We start from the raw sequence: 13,080 nt of genomic DNA, 5'->3' as shown, positions 1-13,080 counted from the left end.
GCAATTTACAAATTAATGTTTGGGTTTTATACTCATGCTTTCCTTTAGATCACAGACTGCATTTCAGACATGAGACAGACAGTGAACGGATCATATACTGAAGGTCTACACAGACGCACGTTTTGAATAAATAATCAGCTCTTAGGGGCCTCACAGGAGGTTTAACATCGAATCAGCTCTTCTCTCTTGTAGTCCTGGAAAAATATCTCAGTCAGCAAGACTGAGATGGAGAGCAGACAGCAGTCTGAGCTCTCTGACGAGACGTTACACAGGACAGGAAATAGTATTGTTTTCTACCCGACCCCCTCCTCTCTCTTCATCTTTATGCCACCATCAGCAACAGTAGTCTGTCTGTTGTCACTGATCGCTCCAATTATCCAGAACCAGGCTGACTTTGAAGAGATAGTGGCCAAAGAGATTCCCGTGCCAACGTCTACAACAAAAACAGTGTGTCCTGCTTTGAGCCAAATGATATCCACTACTGTTGTAGAAAACGTGTCTGATGAACAAGCTCTTATCAGCTGGTCCTCTTTGGTCGTCAGTCCCTTTGACTGAAATAAAAGATTTTCAGTGTTGCCTCAGAAGCCTTGTTTCATTTAATGAGACTTTGTACCACAGTGTGTTGTTCCTCCCTAAATACACATCTGCCAATGAAGACAGACAAGCTCAAACTTACCACTATCTGATCTCTCTCTCTTTGGTGAATATGCTTCATAATATTAAAAGGCTATTGTGCAGCAAATGGAGTGAATTAATTACACATTCACATGGACATTTGGGATGAACCTGAATTAGTATTTCAAATGAGGAGAGGAGAGGGGAGAGGAGAGGAGAGGAGAGGAGAGGAGAGGAGAGGAGAGGAGAGGAGACAAGGAGGGAAATTGACAGGGGGGGTGATAAATAGATTAGTGCTATTTTGGGTCAGAAATTGACAGGCTTTACTAAATGCAAATAAATGATCAAGACAAAGCTCTCCATTCACCATATTCACACAGCTGCCATTTCCCTCCGTCACACCCGAGGTGGATAGCTCACATGATGTTGTACTGTGCTGTGAGTAAATGAAAATGGTAATGATCGAACTGCTCTTGTCTTATTTCAACAACAAATAATATATAACCATTTGGCTAAGGTCTTTTATGTTAACTGTTGTTTGTTCGTAGCTGAAAGAGTAATTTTTTTTAAACATGATAGATCATATTGGTCGATTTCCCCCTAGATTTACTGTTCGTAGTTCGTAGGAGGTGATGACCAACTGAGAACAGGCGACATGTTAAGTCAGATAAATCTTACAACAAAAGTAAGTAATAATTACTACAGATTATTACGACTAAGAATCTTAAACACTGCAGTACAACAATAACAGCACATGACCTTAACATCAGACGTAAATGGCTGCTTTGTGCATTTGGACAAAAGAGTCCAAACTGTAAAACACAGCAGTTTATATCACAAAATGTCAGTGGAGCATCGCATTGCCACATAAAGTCACAACAGTCACACAGAAAATGGATGAAAATGTAATTTTCACTTTCATCATTTAGTTTTGTTTGTCATTCTCCTTTGGATGCTCTGACGCTTGCTTCCTCTCCTCTGTGACACTGGAGAGATTTCAGGTCCGCCTGTTGATGATCGATGCCGCACACTGTGACATGGCCCTCAAAGTCAAGTCATTAAATGCCACCATCTAAGTCCAATCAGATAGGCTTTTGCTGCCTCATTCATTCACACTCAGCTGAGTCACAATCCTCTGCGCGGCATGAGTTTCACGTCATGTTCTTTGTTGCCGCCTCTTTACGGCGAGTGTGAGGTTTTCCCCCTGCTGCCAGACTAACCTCACACCTCCGCTTTGTCCACAATCAGCAATTTTATTGTAAGAGCTGCACGCCAGCTGCAGTGTTAGCTCTGACACGTTGGGTAAAGCGCTGTGACACAGGGTCATTTCTGCAGGCCACTCTCCATCTGCAGATGTCAGGAAGCAGAGTCACTCATGCAGGTGAGACTGTGTTGTTGTGTAATTCCATCAGAGGAGCCGAACAGCTGCCTCTGAGAGGGAGACTTTTCCTTACATGGATTTCTGAAAATAATGTTTTGTTTATTTATGTTTATGTTATATGGCAGAAGGGATAAGTCTGGGTGATGGCATCAGTCTGAAGCACACATTTCTTTTTCTTGACTGTGTGTCAACACTTTGTGTAGCAAAGTGAGATCGCTGCATACAATCATCCATTCTACAGAAACAGTATGTTTTGTGACTCTTGCATAGTAGCATTAAATCAACACATAATCAGGGAGTGACTTTCCTTTTTTCCTTCTTCCTTCACCCCTGATGCTGGTACAGGGTTTTGGGCTACTGTGAGCTAGATGCTGTCATCAGTATACACAAAATGCTAACACTATCATAACATGTATGGAGATGTTTAATAGTCAGTTTTTCATTCAAATCATGGTAACTAATTTGCATAATCCTAAAAAAGAATTGGCTGCAGAAACCTTAAGGTGTTTTGCATTGTGAATTTGATTTGGACAAGACCAGTCTTATTTGGGTCATAGGGTCAGGGTCTTCCATCCATATTTGGTGACAATATTGGACTTAAAGCCTATCCATCATTTTAGGAAATTGCACCAGGATCCAGCTGAGAATGTACACATTTGCTGAACACAAGGCATTGCTTTGCCTAAAATAAACAAGAACTGTAAATAGTTGAAGTGCAAACCTGGCAGAGAAATGCAGGGGAAGATGCCAACTGTCTGCTGATGTCTGCGGGTCACAGAGTCCAGCCAGGAATGGATAGGACAAGATATCCACCCAAATAAGAATGATGAAGATTTGTGAAGTTTATATTCACTCGTTACTTTGGCCAAAACAAATTTGAGAGAATCACATCAACTGTAATCACTTTATAAAAGGGTTTGTCAACATGTTCTTATGTCATGTTGTAAATCAAGTTTTCTGTTGTATACAGACGGGTAATGCTTGTTCTCCTCCAATCTTGAAATATGTTTAATGTCTATTGCCGTTGGTTTAGGCACAGATATAGTAACAGTTATAGTGTAAGTATCATGGTGGTTTAAATAATAACCAAATTAGAGATCCCCGAAAGAGATCTCCAGGAAGGTTTTCCTGTGATGTTTATCTCACCCATTTGCCCTTACCACCGACCGCAGGCAGACTTTGTCTTTCTTCCATGACCCTTCCCTGAGAATCTACTATTTCTGCAGAGAGGTTTTTATTAAACTTAGTTAAAAGCCTGGTGCGTACCTTGCAGACGCTGAAGGTGGGAATAAGTGTGGTATATAAGATGCTTTGTTTACAGCTTGAAATGTGAATCATTGTATGGCTGGATTTCATTACCTTGTACTACAGGACTCTCCCGGTGTAAACAAATGTTCATAGTGTGCAGTAGTTCCATTGTTTGCCAAATATATCCCTCTTTAGCAAACAGGGAGCTGTTCTGTCTGTTTCAGAAAACAATTTCCAATCGAGACATTTATCTGGTTGCTTTTGTGTACCCAGAGCTTGTAACACCACACGAGCAGGTGGGCCTCATTGTTTTGCTCCGGGCCCCTGACAGGACACAGAAGTGGCCTCGGATGCTCCAGCTGCGGGCTGGTCGCGCTACTTCAAAGCAGACCTGCTGTACACAGAGTCAGAAGGTGTCCCATAATAACAGCTGATAGTTTATGTGACATTCAGAAGAGTTTTTTGGGATGGAGATGGACGATGACCCTCTTGCTCTGTGAAGACAGTCCATAGTACGGTATGTGTCGGCCTGCTGAGCTGTCACTCTGCCTCTCAGATCTGTTTCAGACCACTTCATAGATGCAGGCTTGAGCTGTGCATTCTGTATAGCTTTTCATTTAAGCTGGGTCGAAGAACACACAGTCTGACAGCAAAGTACAAACAAATCTTTTCTTGACATTTTCCTGTCTGTTCTGTTTACCTATCATCTATCCCGCCCCTCTTTCTGCAGCCAGGCTATGTCTGTTCCTCAGTGCTTACTCTGCATGGATTGTGATTATCATATCTCAACAATAGAAGTTGATTGTTTGTGTTGTTGCCGTGTTGAACCTTTACGTTCCATTGATCAGGCATTGATTAACTGCTAGGCGACATTGATCCCGCGGTTAGTGTGATAATTTCAGTTGACAGCTGAAGGGCGTGTGCTGGGGCTTCTTTTTGTGTTTGTTGAGTCACTGGAAGAAAATCGGGTGAAACACTGTTGATTCATCGTCAAATGGTCACTGCGTATTTTATTGATGACCTTGATTTTTGAACTTTCAGTTTGTGGTGCTATTGAATCACATTAGGTTTTAATAAGAAGTTTTTATTGTATTGTTTTCTACCAGAGTATACATGTTTCATAAATCTCATTGGATGCTATAGAGTTCAACAGCACCATCAACTACAGCTTTGCATCAGCATCCTGTAAACAGTTTTCTTATTAACTGAACATCATGACCTTCATAAAGTTGGGATTTGCTGCCGAATTAGACTGACTTCTGACTGTAGGTAAAACCTCAACTCTGTGACAACTTGCTGAATGTTAGAAAAAATAATGTGTTTTCCTGTGCTTTTTAAGTGGTGACAGGTAAAAGGCTAGGTTGTATAGACAAAGGTGTGTAAAGATATGCATGAACACACATGACCTGATCCCTTATGCCTTTAAACTTTTATTCAAATGTATCGTCTAGAGGTATTTTCAAGGTCTGTGGTTGACTTTGTCTTGTTTCCAAAGCTGTTTTTGTTCCAAGTTTTTGGTTTGTGTATTTAATGGATACAACTTGAACTATTGTATATCTTTGTCTCTGTCAAAAATAGTCCATGAAAGTCAAAAACAAGCAGTCTGATCTGCAATACTTATTTACCGTAGATCAAAATATCAATCCCATTAGTTGTTTCAGTCTTTACAAACCTGTCATAAATATTTAGGTTTATACTTTAAAAGACCTGATAGTTTCATGAATCATCTGGACACTGTAATATATTGTAAACACAAATCTTACTCTAACAGGAGTGCAATGTGTTTAACTGTGGGGTTATTTTCAACTTTGCAGAAATACACATTTGGTTGTGTCAGAGCTGCAGGACCTTGTACATTGGATTAACTTTGAATAAATGATATCTGTTGTAATGATAGAGCATGTTACGTGTTACAGTTAGGCTCACTTATTGTGCTTTGATAGTATTTTGACAACAATGGAGCTCAATGTTCCAGATGAATAATCTACATCCGGCTAAGACTAAAGAGTCAAAAATAAGTTAGTTTTGCCCTTTTTTTTTTTTCTTCAGACAATATGAAAAACGTAGACTATCACAAGACTCACCCTTTGAGCAGGACACTACAATTAAACAGCCATAGAGTTGGAAATAAGGATGTTTTATTATCATATGCTTTGCATTAACATTATCTCTGTTTGTCCCATTCTGTCTTAGTACAAACAAGTGGAGCAGTATATGTCCTTCCACAAGCTACCTGCTGACTTCCGACAGAAGATCCATGACTATTATGAGCACAGATACCAGGGCAAGATGTTTGATGAGGAGAGCATTCTAGGAGAACTCAGCGAGCCTCTCAGAGAGGTAAGACGCACACAATGTCATCATAAATGTGTCAATTTGTATCATTTTTATTGTAGGGACATACAGTATTATTAAAAGAATGACAAATGTGTTAATTTGTTGTTTGTTCTTCACATATGCTTAAAGTAGACACTTTCTGGTGGTGTAGTAATTCATATGCAAATTTGACAGATTCAACACTAACACTGTCTTTTCTTAGGAAATTGTTAACTTCAACTGTCGTAAGCTCGTCGCCTCCATGCCGCTGTTCGCCAATGCAGAGCCCAACTTTGTCACCGCCATGTTGACCAAGCTGCGTTTTGAGGTTTTCCAGCCGCATGATTACATCATAAGAGAGGGAACCATCGGGAAGAAAATGTACTTCATTCAGCATGGGGTCTGCAGCGTCATCACTAAGGGAACCCTTGCAATGAAACTTTCTGATGGCTCTTATTTTGGAGGTGTGATACAGTTGGCAGCTTACATTTGTTGCATTCTGCTGATGCTATATAGAACTTCTTCATTTTAAGATGTGACACTCTTTCCTCCTTCTTTCAGAGATCTGTTTATTGACGAGAGGTCGGCGAACAGCCAGCGTGCGAGCAGAGACTTACTGTAGGCTCTACTCACTATCTGTTGACAACTTCAACGAGGTGCTGGAAGAGTATCCCATGATGAGACGAGCCTTCGAGACTGTTGCTATTGACCGTCTGGACCGCATTGGTAAAAATCCCTAACTTATCAAAACAAACTATACATTCATAACTAAATCATCATTTAGATGGAACAAGCATGACATCATGTGATCATAACCCGATATTAGTACATGTATGAAGTCTAACAAACCTAACAAAGACAAAAAAAAGAAAAAACTGTAAAAAAAAAAAAATTAAATGCACTCTGAAATTAACCTCATGTACAGAAATAGAACTAATTCCCCTCTTCACTAATGTTTCCAGAACACAAGTGTTGAAATCTGCAGTAAAATGAGCTACAGTGTTCCCTCGAAATGACACAGGACTACAGTATGTAACAGTAGATGAGAGGACAGAGTGACACTTCCATTTTCCTCAGGGCTTGTTCTGCAGGAGGATGTACCTGGTGTGAAGGACATCACATGCTTTATCTACCTCATATTGTTCTCTTGTTCCAATTTCGCTTGTTACCATTCATGAATTCTACTGTTTGTCCTCTCTGTAATGTCCTTCTCCATTTGGCTCTGTGATAATCGCTCCATTTCTCTCTATCTTCAGGAAAAAAGAACTCCATCCTGATGCACAAGGTTCAGCATGATCTTAACTCTGGGGTGTTTAACAACCAGGAAAACGAGATGATCCAGGAGATCGTCAAGTACGACCGTGAGATGGTGAAGCTGGTGGACCTCCAGCGACCGCGGGCCATGTCTATGACCCCCTCCATCGGTGGTATCTTTGCTCCTCCCGGCCAGCCGCAGTCGGGCTCTGCTATCGCTACTCTGCAGCAGGCAGTGGCGATGAGCTTCTGTCCTCAGATGGCGAGTCCTCTTGTGGGCCCAGGGACACTGCAGTCTCCTCGAATGGTTCGAAGGTTCCAAGTGATGCAGAACTTGGCCAGTCCTGTCTCCATGTCTCCTCTTCAGTCTCACCCCCCTCAGGCATTTGGGGGGGCGTTTGGATCTGCGATCTCCAGCCCACCCGTCCAAAGCCCACTCGCTGCTTCAGGACGGACTTTCCAGTACATGGCGAGTGCAGGACCCTCTGGTTCCCAGTTGTCCCTTGTACAGCACCATGCACCCAGCCCCACACAGACCCAGCAGAGGCCGGCCTCACACAAGAGCACCCACTCCCTTCATACAGGCAGCCTGAGCCAGGATACCCGGGTGCTGTCTGCATCCCAGCTTTCACTCCCCCAGGAGGGAACACCACAAGCTGCCTCTGCAGCTCCCAGCCCTCCACCATCCACCCGCACCTCTAACAACTCCATTGGCCCCCCACAGCCGTCTCATGCCAGCCTGCCGGGGCCGTCCGGGGTTGGGAGATCGGCAGGAGCTCCGCAGAGGGTTGCCTTTGCCTCCACGCCCCCTCCCGGTGAACCCTCTAGGGTGGGGGCAGTAGCAGCAGCTGCTGGATCAGGAACTCCAGACTCTGGAGTTCCCAAGAAAGATTCAATTGTCAGCCTTCCAGAGCTAGACTCTGCCAGATCCCGGCTGTCTTCCAACTTGTGACCCTGGTAGAGTTCAGGAAAGAGGCCTTTTTTGTAGGAGAATCTGTTTGTTTTAGGTCAGTCCAGCTGATCTGTCAGCCTGCTGAATGACCAATCAGCTACCGCCAGCGCCACACATCTTTGGACCTGGATGCACTGTGTGCTGAGTCGGCAGAAGAAAAAGAGCAACTCAAATCTTGAGACACTTTGGCTAGGAGGAGTCTATACAATTAAACTAGTATAACTTAAGGTGGAACTGGTCTAGTCTACTGTGCCAGCACCTTTAGTCTTAGTATCACCCCTTACACTCTGCTTCCAAACACCTACTGTATATCGCTGTCTTTACTGTAAAGATATGAAGAAGAGTACGATTAATGTAACTATTGCATACTGTGTAGAATCCATGCAATGCAATCTAGCTGGAGCTGGACTTAAAAAATGAAAATCAGGGACTTGAGGTCAAATGACAATGACATTTTAAGCGTTCAAAGTGTTTTTGAGTGTCATTTCTTTTCTGTATAAGCTGTCGTAGCAAAAGAACACATTGCTCTTCATATTGTTTCAAATAGTAGTGAAATAGTGTTTTAGACCGCTGGTCGATCTTACATCGATGTGTAAATAGTTGATGAAAAAGTCAGAGGGATATTATATTCATTGTATCTACCCAAACCAAAGTTGAGCTCGAACACAAAGTCTGGTTGTGTCTGTATCAACTAAAAAAGAAACATAGAAGAAAATGCCATTTATTTAACTGCCTTGATTCAACGTTAGAAGCCATATATTTGGTTTGTGTGTTTGTGTATACGTGGGCGTAAGTTTGTGTGCGTGAGTTTGTTGGTTACCTTTTGGTTCTATTTTCAGAGAATGGACTCACACACTCTCTGCACTGCTTTGTCAAGCGTAATCGGTTTGACATGCTGACGTCTGCTCTGACCTGTTTTTCATGAAACACCTCGGAGGCGGTCAGATGTTCAGCCGGTGTTCTGATTGTAACTCTGAAGGCAAAAGGTGGTTAAATAATCTGAGCTTTATCGAAAGGAAACATTTGTGAACAACCCATACTGTATACTTGCTTGTTTTTTGTCTAGGTTTATTGATTAACACACGCAATATGATTCTGCAATACTCTACCCCGCCTATATATAAATATATATGAATATAAATATCTATACATATGCTGTACAGGAAAGTGAACTTGTTTTTTTTTCTCCTTTTGTTTTATTCTCAATGTGAAACCTTAAAGAATCCAGCAGCTATTGTGGCTTCACTTGAGGTATTGTAATCCAGTGACCATGTTGTTACCTTAACCAAAAATGTTGGAGGGAATGAGAGGCTGTGTCATTTTCGTAGAAAACAGAAGCAAACAGGTTCAAAGTCACAGGAGGAACCAACGCTTTGAATTCAGCAAGTCAGATCCTCAAAAATGTCACTTTAAAGCCCATTCAAATTGTAAACTGAGTGGGGGTTTGGGGAAGGGCGGCATGGGGTAAAAATGCCTCACTTTAAAAACTCTTTGCTCCATATCAAAGTCTCTGTGTGCTCAGATCACCTCAAACCCCCCATGAATGTCTCAACATTTCGATCCTATTGTTCAAATTTTTAGATATGGTTGAGGCTGTGGTTCTATTTGTTCAAAATCAATGATCCTGCTGAACCTTAAAGCCTTCTCTTGCTGAATGTATGCCATACGAGAAGGAAGACAGCTAATCAGTTTAAACTGCCATGTAAATAAAGGGATGGAGGTTTAAAGAGGCTTTTATGATGCAAGGGGGTTGTGGGCGTTGCTGTATGTCTTGCTGAGTGTCTGCAATCTTTTTAAGTTCTATGATGCTTCTCTGGGTTGAAAGTTGCTGTATTTTACTTGTATGCTACCCCACTCCTTTCCTTACACCACCCCTTACACATGAGAGGATACTTTTTTTCTATTATTTTTTTTTAATTCTCGGCGTGAACAAGATCAAGTTGTAACCGCTTTGAACTTTAAAGCGCGCACTGAGGACATTCAATTAAGCACCTTCTGTTGCACTTCGACCTTGTAATCAAAATGAAAATCGATGCTCTATTCTGCTCATACGGCTGTAGTACTTCTCCTGGAGCTGTTATCTGGTTAAAAAGTAAGGACAAAAAGTGAATCCAATCGGGGTAGAAAATAGGCAGCTGATTCAATGTGTTGAATAAACACCGCGTGCAACTTTGTTGGCTCTGAGAAATCAATCCAGAGCCAAACTGTAAAATCGATGCGATGGACATTTCACTCAGGTTTGCTACCTTTCCAGAGAGATGTATTGAGTGCTGCAGCGTGGCTTGCCATTGATTTATGTACACTTGTCCATCCTCCCATAATCAACCTGTTGATTTAACCATGCTGAAAGACTCCCCTTGCATTTTGATTGGCTGAAAAAAAAAGGAGCATCTTAGATTGTTTAAGCAAAACTGGCTGACACTTGCTTTGATCAAAGAGATCTTTTCGAAACAAGGTATAGGTGATTGTTTTTATCCAAGGGCTTCATTATATGGCTTGTAAACCCTGGTTCATTGTTTCTGTAGAGCTGCCACATTTTCACTTACATTTTTTTCCTGATCAGTCACATGCACTAAATCTTGTTCTTTGTTTGTCACAATTCTACAACCTGCTTCATCAGCATCACTTTGTATTGTTTTTTTATTTCCTATGGGAAAGGTACATGCCAAAATGCCAATGCGATTGTGAATGAACCGAGTCCATTTGAGTCAATAGCTGTTGTGTGCTTCGATACTGTTTCAGTGCAATCAATTAGTCCTCTTCCCTGTTCCTTTGTGCTAATACCAGAGTTTGCCCTATTAAGCTGCTAACAGGACTGTGCTGATATTATTTGAATGAGTCCACAGTCAGTGAGAGCGAGATGGACAGAGAGTTTAAGAGCTACCGGAACGTTTCAGGCAATATCAGGCACCGTCTCTATTTCATTGCATCCATCCAGTAAGATAAAGTGTAACTCACTCCAACTCAAAGGATTGCATCCCAGACTTTGATCAGTACCACTCTGTTCAAACCCTCCGCCATGAACCTGATACAGCGCTAACATCACACACACTTCTGTAAGATATCCGTTTTGTGTCCGTATCACAAGTGTGTTCTGGCTTCCAGCCGCTGTCGACGTGTGTGTGACACAGCGCTGTGTTCGCCCAATGACAGGGGGTTCAAAGTGTGATTGTTTAATGGTTCTTCTTCTGGACCTTGCTGTGAAGTGGGATTGAAATCCCTCATACTTGTTTGACACTGACTGACAATTATTGAGAGTTTCTACGTTTCAAACCTCTCGTTCTTTCTGTACCAGATATTAAAGGGTACTGGATGCCTTGGTGTTGATATGTTAGCAAATCAGGGTATTATTTTTGTTTGTAAAAGTGTCTTTGATTTATCAGTATATTTAGTTTGGTTCTTGTTTTTGCAATGTGCCCCATGCACATGGACTGTATATACCTTGTGCCTAGTATATCTAGTTTCCACATAGTCTATTTTTGTGGTATGTATGTGCCTGTAAAAATGCAAATATGTGTTTTTATTTTCAACTTGCAATATATGTAAAAAAAAAAAAAAAAAATTAGATGATGACTAGTATTTCTGAATTAAAATGACAATGTCAGTATATATAATTTTCCCTGATTTGGGAAACACAAAATTGCACATTTTTGTTGGTTTGAGCCTTCCAACACCATGCGCGCTGTACTCTGTACTTTCATGTTCTGTACATATGGTATAAACAGAGATGTGGGGCACATTGTCGTGTTTGTCCACAACCTGCTGTATTAAAAACATTTTCTACAGTTAGAGGGTGAGCTCTGACAGGCTTCTGGTGGATATCGGCAGTCTAGACGTTAGCTTAGATGACCTGCTTGCTACACAGAAACAAAAGTGACAAACAAAACGGTGGAGACGCCTGCACAATATAAAAACAAAAAAACACTCAACATATACTGTACATGCTGAAAAATCTTTCTAAAAATAGTCTTGATGCACAGGTCTTTAAGCACTGACGCTGGTTGCACACTAATTTGGTGTTTGCCATTTAAAAAAAAAAAAAAAAAATCTCTCCAAGGCTGAACAAGCCTCAGCAGTCACGATCTCAAACCAGAGTTGAGTTCCCTTGACAGCTCCAAGCAGAGTGCATGCTTGTATTTTTCTTCTCTAAGCAGAGTTCTGTGTACGATTCTTAGTGGGACCTTCAGATCTAGACACTGTCAAGAACCAACTACTGTACAATGATTTTATTTAGTCTTACAGTTTAACCTTTGTGTCGTAGCTACTGTAGCCTGCTTAGCTTACCTAAGCCTTCTCTCTGCTTCAGGACTCTGTGTATTGTGTGCTTGAGTTTGTTAGTGTGTGTTAGTGTGTGTGTACGTGTGTTCCTGTGCCTTTCCTTCTATAATGTTGGTCCCACTTGAGAATACGACGCCATTTAGGGGGTTTTAGACCCACATGCAGCTGAGAGAGACGCCGGCACAAGCTGGAAAGTGTTACACAGTCACAAATCCACTCGTTCGAAAAAAGAAACCCAACACTGTAATGCTCCTAGAAACGACTTTAGTAGCATTCCACAGCATGCACGAGCAGCTCAGTGTGGCCATCCAGACACACTTTACCAGCACCATGTAGTCAACAGCACAGATATATCTGACAAAGCGTGTGTCCTCTCTCCTTCTCTCTGGAGGCCAATCTGCAACCATCTCAGGCTGTGCTCCGCTTCTGCTCTTAACTAAAAGTATTTCAGAACTCCAGCGCTGTCTAAGTTGATGTCTACAGTCCAGGAACAAATCAGCTCTGAGCCCAAGCCACAGCATTTCCAAATCGATCTCAAAGGATCACAAGAGGGAAGGGGTCGGGGGATACTGATGATATTACTGCCGTCCAGTCCTTTCAGACTGAGTTGCACAGCTGGCAGCAAGGGGGCCAGTGTGTTCTGATTTGATCCTGCGTCTAAAAGGCTGTCTTGTCCACCACCTCTGCTGGCCAAGTACACAGAGCCACACCCTGGTCTCTCTCAATAAGCTGGTCTGTCAGTCAGTGGCAATGTCGTTTAAGCGTTCGTAAAAAGACGATACATTGTTGTGCAATAAAAAGATGAGCGCATTGGCATACTTATATCTGTGTGTGGACTTTTTATTCATTGCAGTGTGTGTGTGTGTGTGTAAGAACATTTACTGTAGCTCCTGGGGTTACAACGGTCGCTGCAAACAAAAACACAAACACACACGTTAACCTTGTAAATCAGCCAACAACCCCTCCACCCTTGTTCTACCCCACAATAGATGAGATCTCTCTCTCTCCCTCTCTGCAGACAGGGGCTCTGCTGCAT

At 42.0% G+C, this 13,080-nt stretch overlaps 1 protein-coding gene across 1 annotated transcript in view; it reads left to right on the top strand.

Moving 5' to 3' along the window:
• The window catches only part of LOC132979037 (potassium/sodium hyperpolarization-activated cyclic nucleotide-gated channel 2-like), a 34,670-nt gene extending 21,804 nt beyond the window's left edge, over window positions 1-12,866 (top strand). The window contains exons 5-8 of the mRNA XM_061044485.1: window positions 5,438-5,584; window positions 5,784-6,024; window positions 6,122-6,286; window positions 6,817-12,866. Of these exons, the coding sequence (XP_060900468.1) occupies window positions 5,438-5,584; window positions 5,784-6,024; window positions 6,122-6,286; window positions 6,817-7,766 (1,503 nt within the window). The 3' untranslated portion in view covers window positions 7,767-12,866. The remainder of the gene's footprint in view (window positions 1-5,437; window positions 5,585-5,783; window positions 6,025-6,121; window positions 6,287-6,816) is intronic.
• Window positions 12,867-13,080: the final 214 nt, after the last annotated feature.

Source organism: Labrus mixtus, chromosome 8 (assembly GCF_963584025.1).
Source record: "Labrus mixtus chromosome 8, fLabMix1.1, whole genome shotgun sequence".
Taxonomy (NCBI): Eukaryota; Metazoa; Chordata; class Actinopteri; order Labriformes; family Labridae; genus Labrus; species Labrus mixtus.
This window is presented reverse-complemented; position numbering and strand designations above follow the sequence as displayed.